Below are 21,854 nucleotides of genomic sequence, written 5' to 3'. Positions count from 1 at the left end.
ATTACTGAAGATAAATTCAGCTACACCTCAAATTAAAACTAAATTAGCCTTAGGTTAGATTCATTTACCCCGACTGAGAGTCAAGCCTGACAAGTGCTGCTGCCTTTTGGGTTGAAGGCACCAAAAAGTTAGAAATTAAAAAAAACCCAGAACACAACACCAAAACACAGCACTCCCTTGTGGGAGAGGGAAAGAACAGGAAGTTTTCAGAAAGATTAAATCTAATCTTGCATTTCAGCAGCAGCATTTCATAGAGATTTCCTCTAAAAGCCATAAATGAAGCAGAGCCTCGCAGTGCTCCCTGATGCTGCTCTGGTTTTAGAGAGGGAAACTGGGCCAGGCAGTGCAGGTGGCTTTTTAAAGTCACAAGAGCCAAAATGCCCCTCAGATCCCCTTTCCATCCTGACCTTTGCCTGCTTGATTAAAGCCCAACTGCAAGAAAATCATCTCCCTCCTTCTATTGGTAATTTCTTCCAAAGGCTTTTCATTTTATTCTTTCCCTGCAGCAGCTCCAACACTCTGTAGGAGTGGTTTATTCTCTGATTTATTCTTTATTTCTCTGCAGCCACTCCATGCACTGCCTTTCACTCTCCCAGGCTCCTCACATGAACATTATCCCTGAACTTTCCAGCTCTTTCATCCCTGTGCTCCCAGCTAAAACTCCCGAACCCACCTCTAACTCCTAAATCCCCTTCATTTGTGGGTCCAAGAGGAGCTGCTGCCCCTTTCCCTGGGGAGTTTGCCCCCGTGGAAGGCACTCACCCTGTTGTGGAACTTGGCACTGCGATAATATTTGGGTGACAAGTTGAACACCGTGTAGTGGTCGGGGTGCCTGGAGTCCAGGAACGTCCTGACATCCTCAATGTGGTTCCTGAACCCCAGCTCCACGCCCTCAGCAGGAAAAGACATCACTGCCAAAGCAAGGAGAGGCCAGCATCAGTGGGGTGGGTGGAATTCTGGGCTTTGGGATTCCGCTACAGGTTGTGTTTCTCCACAGTGCTTACCTATGATCCTTGAGGTAATGTAGGAAATATCCAGCTCTCCCTTGGTGTAACTAAGAGAAAAAGCAGGGGATGGAATTTAGGCACTTCAGCAGCACGTTAGGAGTGTTTGCCCAGAAAAAATCTACTTATCACACAAGGAAAAATCATCTTAAAATTAATTCTTGAGATGCAGACAGTGACCCAGCCTCCCCCTCTCCACATGCAATTAACTGGATACAAAACCGGCAAGAAAGGTCCCTTTTCCCTTTTGTCATTAATTTTTAGTGCCAGTTTCCAAGAGAAATCTCCAGCAGTTTGCACTTTGCAGATCCCTCATACCCTCCAGGGTCTTGCATTAAATTTCCTTAATTTCTTGTAGCCCCCAATTCCATGGAGGGGAACAACACCAGGAGAGTCCTCAAAGCAAAGTCACCTCAGCCTCTCTTCCATGCCAAGGTGGATTTAGGGATGGGAACATCAGCAAGCACAGCAGAGAGAGGCATCAACACCAGTGACAAAATAAATATTCAAGTGGTGGTTCACTGGAAAGATCCCACAGGGAATCCTCCAGGAACCGGAGACCAGGTGCTCCACTTTCACTGGCATTTCCCAGATTTCAGGGTGCTGATGCTCACTATGAGCTCACAGGGTTTTACTTGGGTTTTCCCCACTTCCTTGAGGCCAAACCCCAATTATGAGACAGAACCAAAGAAATTATTTGGGATTTTCCCCTTTCCTCAATCCCTGCAAGCTGTGCTGTGCTCACTCAGTGGGACCAGCAGCTCCTGGTTTTTCCTGCTTCAGGTGCACTGTACCTGGCCACAGACTGCATGACCTTGGAGGAGGTGTCCTTCAGGGTGTCCTTCAGGTTGTCCTTCAGGTTGCTGAAGAGCCTCCCTGCTCCTCCCTTCACCATGTCCAGCAGGCCTCCCCCGTAGCTGGACTCCATGTCTGGTGACGAGGCACCTTCAACACAGCAAAACCAAAAATTACAACACAACAAAGCCAAAAGTTACAACATAACAAAGCCAAAAATTACAACAAAACCAAAGCCAAGGTCACTGGTTTGGAACAAACCCCAGCAACCCCTCTGCTCTGTCCACACCAAGCAGGTGCCCATGAGGTGCTGTGTGTCAGGCATGAGGAAAAGTGGTTTTCCTCCTCCAAGGGGTGAGGGATGGCTCCTTCCTGCCAGCTGGGCTCAGATCTCCCAGCACTGTGTGCAGGCTGAGTGTTCAGTCTCAGCACAGGGAGCACAACAGGGTAAAAGATCTAAACTGGGGCTTGAACTGCGTGATCTGAGCACCAGCCAGGGGTACCCAGGTGGCCAAGAGGCCATTGGCACCTGGGCTGTGGCAGAGTTGGGTGGCAGCAGGAGCAGGGAAGGGATTGTGCCCCTGTGCTGGGCTCTGGGGAGGGCACACCTCCAGGGCTGTGGCCAGTTTGGGGTCCCTCAGGACAAAACTGACCCTGAGGGGCTGGAGCGTGTCCAGGGAAGGGAAAAGGGCTGGGAGAGGGTCTGGAGCCCCAGGAGATGCTGAGGGAGCTGGGCAGGGGCTGGAGAATCCCTGAGGGAGATGGAGAATCCCTGAGGGAGCTGGGCAGGGGCTGCAGAATCCCTGAGGGAGCTGGGCAGGGGCTGCAGAATCCCTGAGGGAGCTGGGCAGGGGCTGCAGAATCCCTGAGGGAGCTGGGCAGGGGCTGCAGAATCCCTGAGGGAGCTGGGCAGGGGCTCAGCCTGGAGCAAAGGAGGCTCAGGGGCCCTTGTGGCTCTGCACAGCTCCTGCCAGGAGGGCACAGCCCCAGGTCAGGCTCTGCTCCAGGGAACAGGGACAGGAGCAGAGGGAACGGCCTCAGGCTGGGCCAGGGCAGCTCAGGGTGGGCACAGCAGGAATTCCCCCATGGAAAGGGGGCTCAGGCACTGGAACTGCCCAGGGAGGGTTGGAGTGCCCATCCCTGGAGGTGTCCAGGCCTTCCTGAGTGCCAGGGTGGGCATCAGGCACAGCTTGGACTCCGCTCTGGGAGGGCTTTTCCAACCTAATTCATTCTGGGATTCTGTGATCTTCAAATTTCCTTCCAACCAAAGCCATCCTATGGTTTGAAACTCCCTCACCTCCAACTCAACCCAACCCAGCTGATTTTCTTCTCACAAGCAAGAACCAGCTCCTCAGGAGTGAGAAAAGGACTCTTCCCATCCCCTGGGACATCCCTCACAGGGGTCCCTTCAGGGCCACCCTCCCAGCTGACTGAAGGCTGTCCAACCCAAAATGTTCTATAATTCCATGATAAAATGATAATTTAACTGCAAAAGCACTCCCCACTGTCAGGCAGCCTCACCCATGGTGAGCCACCCATAAATCCTGAAACTGGAGATTCCATTGGGAAAGTGATGCTGCTCTGATCCACAGCACCTGATCCAGGTCCTAGACTGGTAAAATTAGAGGCCACCTCTCCTCTACACCCTGTTTTAGAACACAAGATGGCTCCTTGAGGCACAGGAACATTTCTTTTGCCAAACTTTCTGTGAGCATGATTTAAAAAAAAAAAAAAAAAAAAAAAAAGGAAAAAAGGAAAAAATCAAAGAAGCTTGTTGGCTTCCAAGCATGGAATCTGTGTTTGATCTCCCCTCAAAAAGTTTGTTTTCATGTTATTCTGTGCTGGGAGAGCCGGGGCTGGAAGGAGATGTTCAAAAGGGGCTTTTAGTTCTGCAGGTCAGCTTTTAAAGGAAAGCAAGGCAGAAAAGTGGTAGCTTGGAACAAGGAAAAGGGGACAAAGGATCAGAGGTTCAACAGCACTGGGCAAATTCTTACAGCTGGAAATGCTGTAGGAGAGCAACAGAAGGCTCTGAGAATGTGGAAAACTTAAAATCTTTAGAAATCAATCTGAAGAGAGAGATTGAGAGAAGAGAGAGAGAAGAGGAGAAACAGAGAGAAGGAGACCTTCACTGTTTTTCTAAGAGAAGCAGCAGGAATCAATTCCAGGTTTCCTGTGTCCCCTAAAGCAGAGAATCAGAAAAGATGGCTGAGGAAGAAATGGCTCCCACTGCCACAGGGCAGGGATGGATGGGATACTGGGGAGGAATTGTTCCCTGGGAGGGTGGGGAGGCCCTGGAATAGAATTCCCAGAGCAGCTGTGGCTGCCCCTGGATCCCTGCAGTGTCCAAGGCCAGGCTGGACCATCCTGTGTTCAGAATAAACCTCCAGCAGTCACCAATGCCAGACTCCCAGAATCCCAAAATCCCAGAATCCCAGAATCCCAGAATCCCAAAATCCCAGAATCACTGGGTTGGAAGAGACCTTCAAGATCATTGAGTCCAACCCAGCCCAAACACCTCAACTAAACCCTGGCACCCAGTGCCACATCCAGGCTTTTTTTAAACACCATTCCAGAACTTTATCACCTTTCTAGAAAAAACTATTTCCATATATCCAACCTAAATTTCCCTTGGTGCAGGTTGAGGCTGTGTGCTCTGGTTGTGTCAGTGCTGCTGGAGAAAGAGCCCAGCCCCAGCTGAGCACAGGCACCTTTCAGGAGCTGTGAGAGTGATGGGGGCAGAGCAACAACCTCCTTCCAAAACTGAAATATGTCAGGTGGGAGCCTTCCTGCCATGGCCACCCTCAGCAGTGAGAGTTCAGCTGAGGGAGCCCCTGCTAACAGCACCAGCCTGGTGTTGGACAGGATGGGAGCTGGAGGGTGTGGATATCTTAATTAAAGCACTTAAGTGCTGATTTTACAGAGGATCAGGAGATGGATGTGCAGGAGAACTTCTCCTCCCAAGGCAGAGAGAGCTTTGGAAGAGAGCAGTGATCCAGGGGAGCTCAGAGGGATGTGCTCAGTACTGGAGTAGCTGAGGGTGGCAAAACCATCAATGTCTGGATTAGCCAGGCCAGGAAACTCATTCCTGCCCAGGGAAAGGGAAAGAAACCACAAATCCAGAAGGGAAATACCCCCTCCTGCTGTCCCCTGCAGTGCCACGAGCAGTGTTTGTGCTTATTCTCAGCAACCAAACACTTTCAGACCAACCCTGCTTTCAATGTGGGGGTTTGGAGGCAGAAATGGGAGAGTGGAACAGGTGTGGCCTGGAGTGATGGGGACATTTTGGCCCCTGCAGCCAGAGGTGCCCCAGAGTGACCAGCAGCAGAGGCTCACACCCTGCCACCAGCTGAGGGAGGTGCTCGCTGCTGGAATTCCAGATTTGGAATCTTTCCCTGCAAAATCTGCACTGCTGGAGATCCTGTCTGCCTGGGGAGGTCCCTGAGCAGCCCCCCCCCAAGCACAGGGCCTGGATTCCAGCTCTCCTGAGAGCCCAGGGGGAGCCAGCCGACATTTAGCAGGCATTTCAGACTCTGTCAGTCTGGGGATTTGTGCTGATGAAGCAACTCTGAGCCTCGGAGAGGGGAGGTGCAAGGAGGATGCCTGGAAATTGATGCTCAGCAGAGAAGTGCTGCCTTTCCCAGGTCACTTAGCAGGAGTGAACAGACCCTTTCTGCCTGGAAAGGGCAGACAAAAAGCAGACATGAAAACACAGGAAAGGAAGCAGGTTTCCTTCAGGCTGCCCAGATTTTGTGTAATAATATCTTCAGTGTCAAATGAGGGGGTTTATTTTTGCTCAGGGAGCTGCTGCCTGTGCTTTTGTTAGAGGTGGAGTGAGGAAGGATCTAAATATTCCCTGTTCCTCATAATGGAATCACAGAATGCTTTGGGATCTGAAAGACCATCTCATTCCACATAGAAATGCATTAAAGCTTCTCTTCCACCTTCCCCCAAAAAATAGGTTTGGGAGTTTTAAATCCCCTCTGACTTCTCTTCCAGTGGTACCACAAGAGCCTGGCACTACAATGGGGAAAAAATGTGTTTGTTCCTGTGTTTGTGTCCCAAATTCCCCAACTCTAGATGTTTTTTTCTGCTTGTTGCAGCCTTCTCCCTCCCCACAAGGTATTTTCTGGGGGAAAGAAAGGGGTTTTTGCTTGTTTTATCCCCTAAGATAAAGGTGGAGGCTGCCCTGTGCCTGGGCAGAAATGGCCCTTTTAAAGTTCCCTGCACTGAAAGGAGTCAAGCCACTGTTGTTGTGGCTTCAGCAACAAAGCCTGGATTGTTTTTAAGGAACACTCAGCAAAAAAAAAAGCTGCTTTTTGTGCCTCTCCCCCCCAGCAGGCAGCAGAGCTCACGTTCCTCCCCCAGGCAGCTCTCCCAGCAAAGGCTGCCTCGTGTGGGACGTGCTTTCCCACCAGCCTGCAGGGAGCAAAGCCAGGCTGCTACAACTCCAGCATCACTCTGACATGGTTCCCGCTCCTGGGAGGGTCTGCAGGGCAGGAGGAGCAGCCCTGGAGCAGAAATTCCTGCTACAGCTGGGTTGGAGCATCCTTTAAAGGGTTTCCCATGGCTGGAGGGGTGGTGGGTGCAGAGCAGAGACTCCACATCCCTGGGTACCCTCAGCATCCCCAGCTCCTGCTGTTGCCCACAGTCCATCTTGCAGAGGATTGCAAAGAGGAATTTCACCTTCCCTGCCCAGGGAAGGGTGGCAGGAGCTCCTAAAAGCAAATCCCTGGGCAGTGGCTCCTCTGCACCCAGTGATAATCAATATCTGAGATATTATCAAAATCAATATCAGAGACCTGAGGGCTTCACCTGCCAGCTGGCCTTGGAACAACCTGGGGTGGTGGAATGTGGGCTTGGATTGAGATGGGCTTCACAATCCCTCCCAACCCAAACCATCTGTGATTCTCTGGTTCTAACGGTGTTTTAAGGGCACAAAATCACATCTTGAAACCCAAACCTTCCCTCCAGCACATATCCTTCATCTGGACAGCTGAGCTTTACCACATTTAAGCCAAGACTAAACCATCAATGCTGTTATAGGCACTTGCATCCTGTCTTGGATCGGACACAGCCCAAGTGTCAGAATCACTGGCTGATGGTTTGGGAGAGAAATCACCACCAGCAGAGGCAACTAAAACAGTGATAAAGGGGCATTCACAGAGAAAACCTGCAGAAATTACTTGGGGAGTTCCTAAGACTCACACACACCCCAAACACTGATTATTTTTTACCTAATTTTTTGCTACCAGCCCCATCTGTCTCCTCCTCCTCCTCCACTGTCCCAGATTCCTGGTAGAGTTAGGTTCCCTATGAGGCTGAGCACACTTAAAGTGTTATTCCATAAAAATAAGCAGCAAAGCATGTGCAGAGCAGAAGAGGCTCTGCTCATTTGATAAAATGAGTGCTGAGACCCCCAAGCCCAGGTTTCACTCATCCTGACACTTCCACTGTCCCAGGCTGCTCCAAGCCCCATCCTGGGACACTGCCAGGGATCCAGGGGCAGCCACAGCTGCTCTGGGAACCCTGTGCCAGGGCCTGCCCACCCTCCCAGCCAGGAATTCCTTCCCAATATCCATCCAACCCTTCCCTCTGGGATTTTCCAGATATTCCCTCTTCTCCCGTCACTCCAAGCCCTCATCTAAAGGGTAAAACCATGATTCTCTCCTAAGAAGACAATCATGAGGCACAGAAGCATCCCCAGCACTAAGATATCTTCAATAATTTATTCAGCTGAGCAGGGAGTTGCTGCTTATGAGGTTGTTTTTGGGGTTTTTTTACTGCAGATTTCCAGCAGTTCACTGGTACTGCCCCATCCAGGCCTTTGCCTGGAGGAGATGGCAAATGCCTCAGAACAGGGGAGGTTTAGGTTGGACATTGGGAAAATTTCTTCCCCAAAAGTGTTGTCCAGCCCTGGCAGGGGACATCCCTGAAAAGAGTCAAAAGACCATTTAAAAGTTGGTCTGAGAGGGCTTTTCCAACCTGAGCAATTCCATAATTCTGTGTTTCTGTTGGACAACAAAGAGTCCCAACAAAGGACCTCCCGTGGGAAGCACTCGGAGCCTCTGGCAGCAAACTTTGGGGTAGGGAACTCAAGAACCTCTTTTTGTGCTTTGCTGGGATAAAACTCCAGAACTAACATTGCATGAGCCCAAGGTTTTTTATCCAAAGGTTTGTTTTGAGGCTGCTTAAGTGCAAACTTAATGGAAAGAATTAAGGTTCTTCATGGAAAGAATTAAGCTTTGCTCTTTCTGCTTTTGCTTGAGAAATGGAAACTGAGGAGTGCAGCTTGCACCAAAAACATGGAGGATTTCCACAAAGAGGGGGCTTTACTCTGTGTTTTTTAGCAGAATAGTAATATTGAGAGGGGAGGGGGGGATTACCACCTAGTGCTTGCCAGATTTGTTTAATTTGTTAAAAATTTCCCCTCATGAAACTCATCTTCAGCAAGGCCCGACAGCGAGCCACCAGGCCGGAGCGTAAAATCTGTCTTTGGAGTTGATGGACATTCTCTGTGCTTCTCCCCCCTGTCAAAACAACTGAGAAAAGACAAAACTCCTGCCAACACCCAATCGTTCAAGTGTCCAAAACACACCAAGCAAACAAAGGAGCCATTAAACAGAACCTCCCCGTTTGAAAAGTCAGCGAGGGGGGAACACAGGCCAACATTGTCAGGCCAGGCCTTTGTCCCCGTGCCAGTGACATGGAGATGTCTCTCTTCTGACTCAGAGACAAGGAATCACCAGAGCACAAGACATTATGTTTGCAAGTGTAAAACAGCTCAAGAAATCTCAAGTTCACCGCTTGCAGTTTCTTTCAGAGGCTTTTTCTTGGTGGTTACTCTGCCTGAGGAAGCACAGAGCACAAGCAAGTCCATGCCCCAACTCTTTAGAAGCTCTTTTCTATCTTATCTAGATCATAAACACCACAGAACAGCATATAAAGGGTTTTTTCCTTTCATAACAACTATCCTTGCTGTTACTTTTGCATCTTATTTCCTAGAACCTCTTTTTTCAATGCTCAGCCAGCTGCTAAGAAAGCAGAATTGAATGCCACAGCAAAAACCCAAATAAATTGGCTTCTTCAAAATTCTGCCTGGTTCTCATCTTGAGAGCACTTGCAGCAACTTAAAAAGGAAGAGACAGAAGCAGCTCTGGGTAGATGCCTTTCTTGGAATCTGGTTTTATAACTCGTGGTGTTTTGTGTCCTGTGAGGTTCAGCCCAGGTCTCTCTTTGAACCTCCCCTTATCCATTTCCAGACCTCTATCTCAAGTTGGGGCATTTTCAGGAGGAATAACAGGAGCACAGAGGCCCCACTGGAGTTGTGTGCTGTGATCCTGCAGCATTCCACAGAATTTCCCAGCACACAGATCTCCCATCCCTGTGCTTGGGATGGTCCAGAGGAGCCCCAGAGCTGCTGCAGGGCTGGAGCCCCTCTGGAGCCAGGCTGGGACACCTGGGGGTGCTCCCCTGGAGAGGAGAAGGATCCAGACAGAGCTCAGAGCCCCTGGCAGGGCCTGAAGGGGCTCCAGGGGAGCTGGAGAGGGACTGGGGACAGGGGATGGAGGGACAGGAGCCAGGGATTGGCTCCCAGTGCCAGAGGGCAGGGATGGATGGGAGATTGGGAATTAATTCCTTCCTGGGAGGGTGGGCAGACCCTGGCACAGGGTGCCCAGAGCAATTGGAAGTGTCCAAGGCCAGGATGGATGGGGTTTGGAGCAGCCTGGGACAGTGGGAGGTGTCCCTGCCCATGGCAGGGGTGACACTGAATGAGCTTTAAGGTCCTTTCCATCCCAAACCATTTCAGGATTCTGTTCAGGACTCAGCTGACCCCTCTGTGCCAGCTCCCTGCCATCCATGAGGAGCTCCTGCCTTCCAGCAGCAGCCCTGGCCTTCTGCTTCCTGGCTTTTGATTCTTTTCTCTTTTCACTCTGAGCAACACCAGTCCAAAAAAAAAATATTAAGCCAATAATCAGAAGCACTTGGGAGTTGGAGCAAAGCTGCAGCCACTGATTATTTTCCTTGCAGAAGGTGTTTATGAGGCTGCAAATCTGCATTAGGAGAGGATGCTTGAAGATCTAATACTTTGCATTAGTCTAAGGAAATTAATAGAAAAACCAAACAGGAGCCCAGTTCCTCAGCTCATGGGAGCTGGTGAGAGCAAACACTGCCCTGTTAGTGAAACCAGCAGCAATTTGCCCCAGAGCTGCCAGTGCTTTGCCTTTAGCACAAACCCTCAGCCATCCAACATGTGGAATTGCTCACTGGTGACCCACACACAAATATTCCACAGAGCAAAGGGCATTTCCCTGTGCCCAGGTGCAGAAGAAATCCAATATGAGGGGAAAGAAGAGAAAGCTTTGATTGTTCAGCTTTTTAACTTCACTGGAAATGGTCTTCAGCTGCAGCAGAGCAGGGGCAGCAGGAGCAGGGCAGTGCCTGTCCCAGTCCCCCTGTCCTGGGGGCACTTTTGGGCCCCTCAGGACAAGCACATGGAGGGGCTGGAGCATGTCCAGGGAAGGGAATGGAGCTGGGGAAGGGTCTGGAGAACCAGGAGAGGCTGAGGGAGCCGGGCAGGGGCTCAGCCTGGAGCAAAGGAGGCTCAGGGGCCCTTGTGGCTCTGCACAGCTCCTGCCAGGAGGGCACAGCCGGGGGGGTCGGGCTCTGCTCCAGGGAACAGGGACAGGAGCAGAGGGAACGGCCTCAGGCTGGGCCAGGGAGGTTTGGATTGGATATTTGGGGAAAATTTCTTCCCAGACTGGGTTTTTCCATCCCTGCAGGGATTTCAAAGCCCTGTGGATGTGGCACTTGGGGACATGGGCAGTGCTGGCCTCAGCATGGTTGGACTGGATGACCTGAGAGAAGTTTTCCAGACCTGATGATTCCATGGTTGTCTGTTCAGCTCCCCACAAGACAGACAGACAAACCAGTGTCCCAGTGTCCCCCACCACTGGTGGCACTGGGCTCTCCCCCCAGACTGCTCCCCTCCTCCACTGCAAACAGCAGCTGCTCTGCCCCACAGGAAACCATCACTGAAAATCAGGGAAAAAAAGAAAAAAGGACATAAAGAGCTTGGATGTGGCCAGGGCACCTCAAGGGTTTCACTTTCAGGGTCTAACATTGAATTCCACAGACCAGAGGTCCCCCTGTCCCACCAAAACCCAGCAGCACAGTCCTTTCCCTGAGATGGATTTTACCCCACCCTTCTCCTTCTGAGGAATTCAGATCTCTTTTCCCACCTGAACTATTCTCAACCACTGCCCACCTTGGGAGTTTCAACTTTGGCATCATTGGGAGGAGTCTGAAATATTTATAATACCAATATTTTCTCTACTAAAAAAAAAAAAATGCACAGAAGGTGGTGGTGTTTTTTCCTTGTTCCTTTAAGCCAAAATCCCAAGCACCTCATTTTCCTGTCTGTGTCTTACACTGCTCCCTAATCCTTGTCCCCAGTTATCCATCTGCAGCCTGTGTGAAAGATAAATCATGTCCCCCAGTTCAGGAGCAACTTCAATCACCAAATCACTCGGAATCACAAGCACACCTGAGGGGTGGATTTGGTTCTTTAAGCTGCTGTAATTTCATAGTTGGCAAAGAAAAATGGCTTTGCAGTGAGCTGGGAGAAATTAGGAATCTATCAGCCTGAAGTGCTCAGATGAACAAGAGAGATACAAGTGTGGAGTTTCGATTTGGAACAGAGCATCGCAAGCAACACAGAAAATTTTAAAATTTTGTTTTGGAACAACCACCAAGCAGCCCTTATTAAATAAAGAGGTTATTAAAAAAATAACCTATAAATAGAATTCAAGGGCCACATTAAGACCTGAGGTTTTTTGCTGCTCAAGTGCCAGGTGTGTTGTTCAGAGCACCTGTAAAATTGAGGCAGGGAGAGGGAACTGAAAGGAGAAAACTCTGGCTGAGACAGATCCCTTAAAAATCAGCTCCCAAATCCCAGAGCCAGCCCTTGATCCAGCCCATGTGTTTGGGAAGAACATCCTGGAAACTGGTAGAGGCCATTAATACAATTTAATGCTCTGGGCTAGAATCAGAGGAGCTGCAGAGTGGAAATGGCTGAATATTGCAGAAAACCTGTAAATAAAGGCATTGTCTGGCTGCCCATGAGCAGGGCTTTTTTTTGTTGGTTTTTTTTTGTTTGTTTTGTTTTGGTTTTTTTTTTTTTTTTTTTTGCTCAGCAAAACCAGAGAACCAAATTGAGCTGCACTCAAATGATAGCCCAGGATGAGGCTGGATAGGAGCCCCACACCTGCCTGGGAGCCACCACCACCTCCCACTGCCCCTCTGCTCCCTGGCCTGGCAGGAAATTCATCCAGGCAATGGCCTTGATGATAGACATTAACCTGCCTGCAGCATCTCCCCATCCCAGCAGCTGCCAGGGCCCAAATCACTGTAGCACAGCAGCCCACTGTGAGTAAGGAGCTGCTGGCACAGCCTGTGATTATGAGCAATTGCAGCAGAGATGTTGTAGCAGCAAATTCAGAGATGTTTCTGAAGTTTGGGAGCAAAGTAAGTTAGAGAAAAACAAACACCAGCCTTAAAGAAGACTCGGAAGCAAATTCAGATGGCAAAAGGGAAGAGGAAAACATGACTGAAAGTGTTCAAGGAGGAGAGACAGGGCTGGAGCAACCTGGGACAGTGGGAGGTGTCCCTGCCCATGGCAGGGGTGGCGTTTTAAGGTCCCTTTAACCCAAACCATTCTGGGATTCTATGACTCTTGTTACATCAGAAAAAATGGGGGCAAAAAAACCAAGGATAAGTCTCTCCCTGCCCAAGCCCAGCCATGGCTCATTAGGGTTTTTTTCCCTCAAAAAGAGGTTACCAGGTTAAAAAAAGAGGCTGTATCTGAAGTGCTTGAGGGGTGCCTCTGGCCCAGCCCTGTCCTTCCTGGAACATGCGAGTGTTTTCCTTGGGAATTACAGTGATGGGCCAAGGAGTAAAGGGTTCAAACTGAAATAGGGGAAATTTGGGTCAGATTTACAGACGGAATTGCTCCCTGGCAGGGTGGGCAGGCCCTGGCACAGGGTTCCCAGAGCAGCTGTGGCTGCCCCTGGATCCCTGGCAGTGCCCAAGGCTGGGTTGGAGCACCCATGGCAGGGTTGGAATGGGATGAGATTTCAGGTCCTTCCACCCAAACCATTCCATGACTCTGTGATTCTGTGCTGTAACACTACCCTGGCATGGGTGGCCATGAACATGGTCCCTCCCAAACACCCAGGGTGTTTCCCTGGCACCACTCTGAGCTCCACAAGTTCCTGCAAAGGCTGTGCCTGCTCCTGGAGGTGGGCACAGGTGAGGAACCAGAACCAGAGGGGTCCCTTCAAAGCATGGCCACTCTCCCCACTCCTGGTTAGCCAGGCAAATTTGAACCTTTCGAGGTGAAGAGCTCTCTATCCCATTACCGGCCATAAAGACCATCTGCTCCCTTACTCCCTGATTAAAAAAAAATGGTGCACGCTGCACATCATCCATCAGAATTAATCCAACTCACTTTGATGAGTGCCTTTTAGCGGGGTGGGGGAGACGGGAAAAAAAACAAAAAAACCTCAGGACAATTCTGAGCATCCAACCCGTGGTGGGGAGGGGGAAACATCCCAGAGCGCTCCATCCATTTTCCCTCCTGCTTCGCACGCTTCATCTCCGGGAGCGGGAGGCTCCGGAGCCAGCCCCGAGCAGCCCGCGGCGCTGCCCGCCTCCATCCCGGCGCGCCCGGACAAAGGGCCGCTATTGTCCCCGCGGCCCCGGAGCCCCGCCGGGAGCGGCCCCGCGCCCGCCCCGCCGTACCTGAGCTGTCCATGGTGCTGCCGCCGTCGGCGCGGGGCTGCGGCTGCTGCTGCTGCTGCTGCCGCCCGGGGCTCCGGCCGGGCCCCGCGCCGGCCCCGCCGCGCTCAGCGCCGCTGTCCACGAGCTGCAAGGATTCATAGCCGTCACTGCCGGGCTTTTTCCGGTAGCTCCCGAGCAGGCTCATGGGCGAGCCGGGCGGGCGAGCGGCTCCGGCGCCGCGGCCGGGAGGGAGGGAGGGAGGGAGGGAGGCAGGGAGGAGGGATGGAGGAGGGATGGAGGGACGGAGGGAGGGCACGGCGAGCGCTCCGGCCGCCCCGAGGGGAGGGGAAGGGCGGGCCCGCAGCGCGGCCGCCCCCCCGCAGCCGCCGGAAGCGGGCGGGGAGGACGCGGCAGCGGGAGCATCCCGGGGCTGCCGGCCCGGAGCGCTGCCTCCGCACCCATTCCTCTGCCGGCCCTGCCTTCCGGCACCGAGCCCTCTCCTCCCGCCGCCCCAGGGCTGCCTGCGCGGCCGGGAGAGGCTGAGCGACACCGAGATGTCGGTGGCACGGCACGGGAAGGCGCGGTCCTGCCAAGGTCACCGCCTCGGGGGCTGGCACTGCCCGCCCTGCAGCCTGCGGGAGGACGGCTGGCGCAGCACTCCTGCACCGAGCCCCCAAAACCCTGAGGAGCATCCCTGGGCCGCTGGAACGCCCCGCTGGGCGTGGGCGGGCACCCAGCAGCTGATCCCGGTGGGAGGATGGAGCAGCATCCCAAACCTGGCTTGTGCCACCGCTGCTCTGGCTCCCGGCAGTGCCACCGACTGCTAAAGCCGTTTTTGTTGTTGTCACCCGTCTATTTTTAGCTGTTCCCATGAAAACAGACTCGGGACCAAGCAGAGCGTGGCCCTGAGCGAGTGATGAGCTGTGCCTTGCTCAGATGCAGTTCTCAGCCAGGCCTTGAACATCCTAATTTCATTTTGCACGGAACAGAGGAACCCAGGGATGCTCCAAAGGAAATGAGCACTATTAAACCCTTCTAAGTGGATTTCTTTGTAATTTAAGGAAAACTAAAGGCAAAAGGAAGCCCTAACAAAGAGGCATGAGCATGCCTTTGATCTCTGGCTGAAAGGAAAGTTCTCTGCTCAAAAATTAGCCCAGCTTTGTTTCTAAAGCAAAGACGTCAATAAGCAAGGCCAGGCTGGACAGGGCTTGGAGCCACCTGGGGTGGAGGAAGGTGTCCCTGCCATGGCAAGGGGTGGGCCTGGATGAGCTCTAGCTTCCTTCCCAACCCAAATAATTCTGGGATTCTCTGATTCCAATCGTTTGTGTAGCAACACCCAAACCTTGAGGTATCACTGGCACCTGGCTGAAATTTCCCGGCTGAAATTTCCTCTGGGGCAGCAGACATCTGCTCCAGCCCTACCTTGTCATGTGCTGTTGTTTATATAACCCCTGAGATTTCACGGCACGGAGCAGACAAGGTACATCTGTGACCCAGAACTTCCCCAGAAAAACCCCGGCAGATTTACGAGCAGCAAACCAAAAATGAGCTGACCTGACATGAGCAGCTCCCTGCCAGCAGCAGGAACAGCTTGAACCCAAGGCTGGGGTTGTGGTTTCTACCCCCTCCATGCTTTGGTCTGTGTGGAGCAATTCGTGGATTGCAACACGGACCAGCAGGGATGGGCCCCTCCCTCTTGGCACCCACAAGCAGCAGGTTAATAAAATTAAAATTAAAAATTAAAAATAAATAAAAATATTTAAAAAATAAAAATAAATTCATAAAATTAAAAATATAAACAATAAAAATTAAAAATAAAATTAAAATAAACACATTTTCTGAGCCATTTTGTGTATTCTGAGCAACCTGGGCTAGTGGGAGGTGTCCCTGCCCATGGCAGAGAGTTGGAACAAGGTGGTTTTGAAGGTTCTTTCCAACCCAAGCCATTCTTGGATTCCATGATCTTTGCTAGGGATCACATCTGTCAGCCTCTCCTGGTCAGTCTAGGATAAAACAATTCCTGTGCTCTGGGATAAAAATGGGAAATTTGTGGGGGTGGAAGTGAATTTCCATTTGGTTTACTTGCCCAGGTAAAGCCCAAACACATCAAAACAGGTGGAGGAGAAACCCGTCAAGACACAAACCCTGCAGATCCTAAAACCCATCACTGTGGTGTCCACCTGCACCCATCAGCTCCAGAGGCTCAGCTTGGACAAAATTCCATATTCTCAATAATCCAGCAGCCACTCCCTCACTGCTGAGCAGCCAAGGTCTGTCTGCCTCAGCTTTTTGTTTTTTGGAAAAAAACCAAAAATTGCCCCTTCTTGTTGAATCTGTTGTTAATTCCTTCCCTTGTCACAGAGGAATTACCAGCACAGCCTGGAAAAAGGGGGGTTCTGCAAAGCACAAGGGGACAGAGCAGCCACTCCAGGGGACCTTGGGGCAAAGGGGGAGGAGGAAATGACCTCAAAGTCCCACCCTTGCTTGTGCAAACTCAAGGATTAGGGAATCCCGTGGGTTCAGGTGAAGCTGTACTCTTCCAGCAGGAAGTTTAGCTGGAAAGAACATATAAAATAATATTTCCCTCTCTCTCCCTTCTCCCTGTAAGTTGGGCTAAAGCAGGGCCACGTGGTTTCTCTGGTTTTTGGAGAACTACAGCATAAAAACGCTATAACAACCAAAAAACCCAACCAAAATCAAATAACTTTGAATTGCACGTGACTTTCAAAGCTGAAAAGGAAGGGAAGGAGCCCCTCAGAAATATTCATTTATTGAGCAGTGGCTGGTGACAGATCTGAGGGGCAAGGCTGGCAGGGGCCACGAGGGCTGGGGAGGTGCTAAGGAGGATTTCGTGTCGCTCAAGCCTCAAGGGATACAAACCCTCCCCGTTCCTGACCTTGGAAAAATTGATTTGCCAACCTCTGGCTGTTTTTCTCTGTCTGGGTTGCAGCCTCTCCCGGGTAAAGTCTCTCTTTGTAGCTGTAACCAAGCCCCCACTGTCCTGAGGTGCAATTCCATTTTCTGCCCCTCTCCTCCCATCAGCTGAGCAGCTCAGGTGAAATATTACACCCTGAATTCTCCAGGAGCACAATTCATCTGGGGAGTGCTGTTAGAATTGCAAATAGAGCTTGAAAATTAATTTAATACCTGGAGCAATACCTTTAAAACTCCCCGTACCAAACATTTGTTCTGGAGTTTCTCCCCTGGGAATGCTGAACTCCCCCTGCACAAAGGGGAGTTGTGGCCATGCCCAGGTGTGGAGCCACAAAATCACAGGATCGTGGAATGGTTTGGGCTGGGAAGGACCTCAGAGTTCACCTGCCAGGGCAGGGACACTCCCAGCAGGGAGCTGCAGAGCAGGGATCACCTTTCCTGCCCTCTCACCTGGGCTCATCCATGCCTTGGGCAGAGCCAGCAGCATCCATCCCTGTCTCAGGCTAGAACTGGGGCTGTGTGTGTCCTATCTGTCAGAGCTGGGGCAGTTATCTCTGTTCATGGGGCAGCTTTCTTTATCTCTCCCACAGCCAATCCTCCCTCCAGGAGATCTCTGCTCTTCATGGGCCATTCATTATTAATTCTCTTCTGTCCATGGCCACTGAGTGTCCCTGCATGGCTGATCCAATTCCATCATCCCATGGGGAGATGCTCCACCCAGGGGAGGAGCCAAGCATTCCTACCTGGATACAATCTGAGCTTTGGGACACCAAAAACAGCCTTTGCCCAGTGCATTCCCAGAGGAGCAGCTTCTGCTGCCCTGCATTGCTAGAGGAGCAGCTTTCCTCTCCCCTGCATTCCCAGAGGAGCAGCTTTCCTCTCCCCTGCATTCCCAGAGGGAGCAGCTTTCCTCTCCCCTGCATTCCCAGAGGGAGCCCAGGCCCATCCACACCACCCCTGGAGCTGCAGAGGAAAACTCCCCCCTTGTGCAGGATCCCTGCTCCAGCAGAAGCACAGCTGGCACTGCAGGAGGGCTGAGCCCCCATGGGATGGGGCTGTGCCACCCCCCTGACACACAGGGGACAGCTCCTGCTCTCACTCTGGCTGGGGTTTTTTTTCTTTCTTTGTACTATTGTATTTGTATTTTTAATTTTCCTGGTAAAGAACTGTTATTCCTATTCCCATATCTTTGCCTGAGAGCCCCTTAATTTCAAAATTGTAATAACTCAGAGGGAAGGGGTTTCCATTCTCCATTTCACAGGAGGCTCTTGCCCTCCTTAGCAGACACCTGTCTGCTCAAACCACGACATTCCCCCTGTGCTGCTCTGGGAATGTGGCAGCAGAACAGCCCCAGGATGTGGCTCTAGAGCCAGGAATTCCATCTCCAAGCATTTTCCAGACTTGTGCAGGGATAAACCAGTGGGGTTTGGCCTGGAGTTGGGGATGGCCACGTGGTTCCTCCCTGTGGATCAGGGAATGGTGTCCCTGCCTGCACAAGGAGCTGTCCCAGCCTGCCCTGCAGTGGTGGCTCCTCAGGCAGCAGAGCACATTCCCAGGCTGGGATGTGGTGCTCCAGGGAAAATCTGGGATGGTTTGTGGGGATCCAGGTGGAGAAAGGGGCATCAAAGGATCCAACCCCTTCTTAACCCCCTGGACGTTCAGGAATTCCAAAGTGGCTCTGCCTGTCTCATTCATCTCTAACAAAAAGCAAAGGAGGTTCTGAGATGGTCTGGGCTGGGTTTAAATGTTAGACTCGATTTAACCTTCAGCAGAGGAAGCCTTGAGCCTTTGCTGCAGTGAAAGCCAGCCCAGCTCTCAGGGTCTGGCTGCAGCTGGAGTGCTCCTTCTGAGGATGGATGCTCTGGATGACACAGGATGTGACAAATTTTCAACTCTCAGTATCTTTTTCCATCCTTTCCTCCCTGTGAGAGCACACCCATTAACTCCCCTGCTGTGTCAGCACATCTTTCATTCCTTGCCTTTCAGTCTCCTTAAAAAGCTGTCAGGGATGATCCACAATTTACTCATCCCAGCCCAGGACTTGGTTTTGGAGTGTTCAAGGCTTTGCCTGGCTCCTCAGGCACGCTGAGCTGCAGAGCTGCCTGCCAAGGGCTGCTGTAGCTGCTAAAAACATCCATGGTTCACAAAGGAAGAGGAGAAAGGGATGGGAAGTGGATCTATAAGAGGCCATTAAATAGGAAATGCTGGCTCAGAAAGTCTCCAGCCTGCAAAATGTTGGAAAATCAGAGGCTGCACAGCCATTCACCATCAGGTATTTTGGTAAAAATCAGATATTTTGTGGCCCAACTGCTGTTTGTTCATCATTTCCCATTCACTGTGAGGTAAGTGGTTAAATCCTGAGGAAAATCTGGGCACTGGTTGCTGTCTGCACTGGAAAATGGCTGGTGGGGAAAACAGGGAGGAAAATTATACAACCAAGTGTCGTGGTGGGGTTGCATCAGCTGCAGCTGCTGAGCTCAGGGTCAGGCCCCAGCAGCAGAGAACTCCATGGGAATGGTCAGGTTGTGGTCTCAGGTAGCTCTGAGCCCTCAGGGAAATCAGATTTTCCATGAAAACTGAGGGAAATGGCAGCTGGGGCTGTCATCCCTTCCCCAGGATGGACAGGGTGAGGGTTTCCTGGGGGGAATGAGGTGTTCTCACTCCAGGCCTCACTGGGATGGATTTTCCTGGGTGGATATTTAAGAGAGGCCCAGGGCAGGAAGATACAGAAGGGTCTGGTAGCACATGAAAGTTGGCCAGAAACAACACAGCCCCATTAATGTGGTTCTACCTTCTGCCAGAATTTCGGTTTTTACCTAAAACTAACAGGAAAAAAATTATATTATTAAAGATTTGCTACTCTGGCTGATATAAAATATTCTAAAATTGTATTCGCCTCAGCTTGTGGTGACTTACAGGTCCTGACTGAGGCAGTTTGGGTTCAGGTTTACAAATGAGAATCATTTCCAAAGGGTTCCTCCAGCAGACCCCACAGGGCTGCTCGTGCTCTCTCCCACATCCTGGTTTTAATCCCTGTGTGCTCTGAGCTTTGGGATGTTGTTCAGGGCACAGACGCCCAGTTTGGTGTGGGAATGGATTTCAGCTGGCACAGGGTGCCCAGAGCAGCTGTGGCTGCCCCTGGATCCCTGGCAGTGCCCAAGGCCAGGCTGGAGCAGCCTGGGACAGTGGGAGGTGTCCCTGCCGTGGCAGGGGTGGCACTGGGTGGGCTTTGAGCCCTTCCAGCCCAAACCATTCCAGAATTCCTTGGCTTGGGATGAAAATTCAGCCTAGGGACATCCTTGGGGACATCCCAGCCAGGGATCAGGCTGGGATTGTCCCTCTCCCTTCTCCTGGGGTCCATCTCCACCAGGACAGGTGACAAACCCCCCTTGAGCACTGGGTGGGTTCCTCAGGGTCACCCTGCTGGGAATGCTCTCCTGGGATGTCCCCAGGACCCAAATCCATGGAAACCCCATGGGCACAGAGCTGGAGAGAGCTGACTCAGCTCTGAGCCATGTGGCTCTGAATAATGCCCTGGGAGCGCCGTGGGGATCCAAAACCTTCCCAAAGCTGGCAGGGGGAAGGGATGCAGGGAGGGAATGGGAGGAGAGCCTGGTGCACCCCACCCCTCACAGACATCAGGGAATCCTCTGCTGGATGACAGCAACCTGCTCTTCCTGCAAAGTTTTCCATGAAAACTCTCACTTGGAAAAGGAATTCAAATGGTTTTTAGGTTCATTTATCTTTTCCTTCCAATCATGATCTGGGGAAGTGAACAAATTCAAATTTTCCTCCATGGCAAAAGTCCCATTTCAGAGGATTTGGAGCAAATCCTGCCCCTGGTCTCAGTCTCCCTGCCTGATTTTGCCCTGCACCCCCAATTCCTCCATCTCTCCCTTTCCCAGCCTTAATTCAGGGATCTAAATTCCCATCCTTATTATTTCTGGCTGCTGAGGACAAGGAGTTATTCAAGAGAAAGAAATCCATATGTTGTTTGTGCCCATCACACAGGGCCTCATCCACTTTTGGGACTGTAAGAGCTCATAAAATACTGTTTGTATCTTGGTATAATAATATTTAAAATTGTAATAAAATACTAAACCCCTTGTAAAAACATTAACATCATAGAATTATTAGTGGGAGCCATTAATTATTTATAATTTCATATAAATTATAAATTTATATTTTATATATAAATATATAACATACGTATAATTTTATTTCCCTATTTATGGCACTTTAATTGGAGAGTTTCCCACGGCTGCTTTATGCACCCCTGAAGAAGCATCTATAATCCTATTTTTATGGGATTTACAGCATCTCTGCCTGCCACATCCACAGAATTCTGGGATTTCCAGGCCATGTTCCCAAAAATCTGGGAGCTGTGGGCAGCTCCAGTGGTTTTTAGTGGTTTCCTGATCCCTGGAGCTCGGGCAGGGCTGGATCAATGGTTGGACTCGATGATCTCAGAGGGCTTTTCCCACCTGGATGATTTTGGGATTTTGGGAGAGGAGCAGCCATTCCTCTGAGTCAGGATGTTTGCCATGGATGAGTTGCATCCTTTGCCACCTCCCTGCAGTGGTGCCAATCCCAATTCCCTTCCCAAGGGGAATTCCAGCCCCTGAGCAGAGCCGGGCGTGTGCCCGGGGGGGGTTGATCCCCAAAATCCCAACTCCCACCCCAAACCCTGCCTGGCACCTCCCGGCTCTGCCTGCCCCAATCCATCACCTCCCTTCTCCCAGCAGCTTTTCCCAGCCACCTTTTCCCAGCGGAGCGGGAGGGATTGGAGCAAATCCTGCCCCAAACCTGCGGCCCCGGGCCGGGATTAGGCTGCGCCGGGGATTAGTTGGGTCAGCAATTCAGCGCTGCCGCCAAGAGCCGGGCTCAAGGACAAACCCGGTGCCTCCTTAAGGGCTGCAGCCTCTCCAAAATGCTGCATCCCTGGGCCGGGAGCGTTCCCGGGATGCAAACAAGGCGGCTGTGCCACGGCTGGCTAAATTTAGAGGCACCGGTGTTGCCGTCACGCCGCCTGTGCCGCCGGAATCGCTCCGTACGCTGCCTTTAGGGGATTTATTTTATTTTTTTCTCTCTTCTCAGGGAAGGCTATGACTAAGAGAAATCCACGTTTGGAGGGATAGCAGAAGATGGAGGCCCTGGTCCAGCTGCGGAGGGAGAATAAAGTCGGGAGTTTGCAGACCTGAGGGTTCGCCCAAAACATTCCTCACCCTCCTCCTCCTCCTCCTCCTCTTTCTCCCTCTCCTCCGTCCTCCTCCTCTCCCTGGCAGTATCCAAAACAAGACTACGATAATGACAGGCACAAGCACAGCAGCCAGACGGGAACGA

At 51.4% G+C, this 21,854-nt stretch overlaps 1 protein-coding gene across 3 annotated transcripts in view; it reads right to left on the bottom strand.

Moving 5' to 3' along the window:
* Window positions 1-21,854, bottom strand: part of DNAJC6 (DnaJ heat shock protein family (Hsp40) member C6) — a 43,988-nt gene that overhangs the window by 21,196 nt on the left and 938 nt on the right. Inside the window, exons 2-5 of one of the 3 annotated variants that reach the window (XM_077182636.1) lie at window positions 13,599-13,722; window positions 1,799-1,949; window positions 1,005-1,054; window positions 763-911 (exon numbers count right to left, since the gene is read on the bottom strand). In XM_077182636.1, the coding sequence (XP_077038751.1) occupies window positions 763-911; window positions 1,005-1,054; window positions 1,799-1,949; window positions 13,599-13,611 (363 nt within the window). In that variant the 5' untranslated portion in view covers window positions 13,612-13,722. Of the gene's footprint in view, window positions 1-762; window positions 912-1,004; window positions 1,055-1,798; window positions 1,950-13,598; window positions 13,798-21,854 lie in introns of those variants that run through there. The other 2 variants (XM_077182635.1, XM_054638576.2) reach the window with 2 other exon arrangements.

Source organism: Agelaius phoeniceus, chromosome 8, assembly GCF_051311805.1.
Source record: "Agelaius phoeniceus isolate bAgePho1 chromosome 8, bAgePho1.hap1, whole genome shotgun sequence".
In the NCBI taxonomy this organism is placed as follows: Eukaryota; Metazoa; Chordata; class Aves; order Passeriformes; family Icteridae; genus Agelaius; species Agelaius phoeniceus.
The sequence above is the reverse complement of the archived record's forward strand: the minus strand, read 5'-3'. Positions and strand labels throughout refer to the sequence as shown.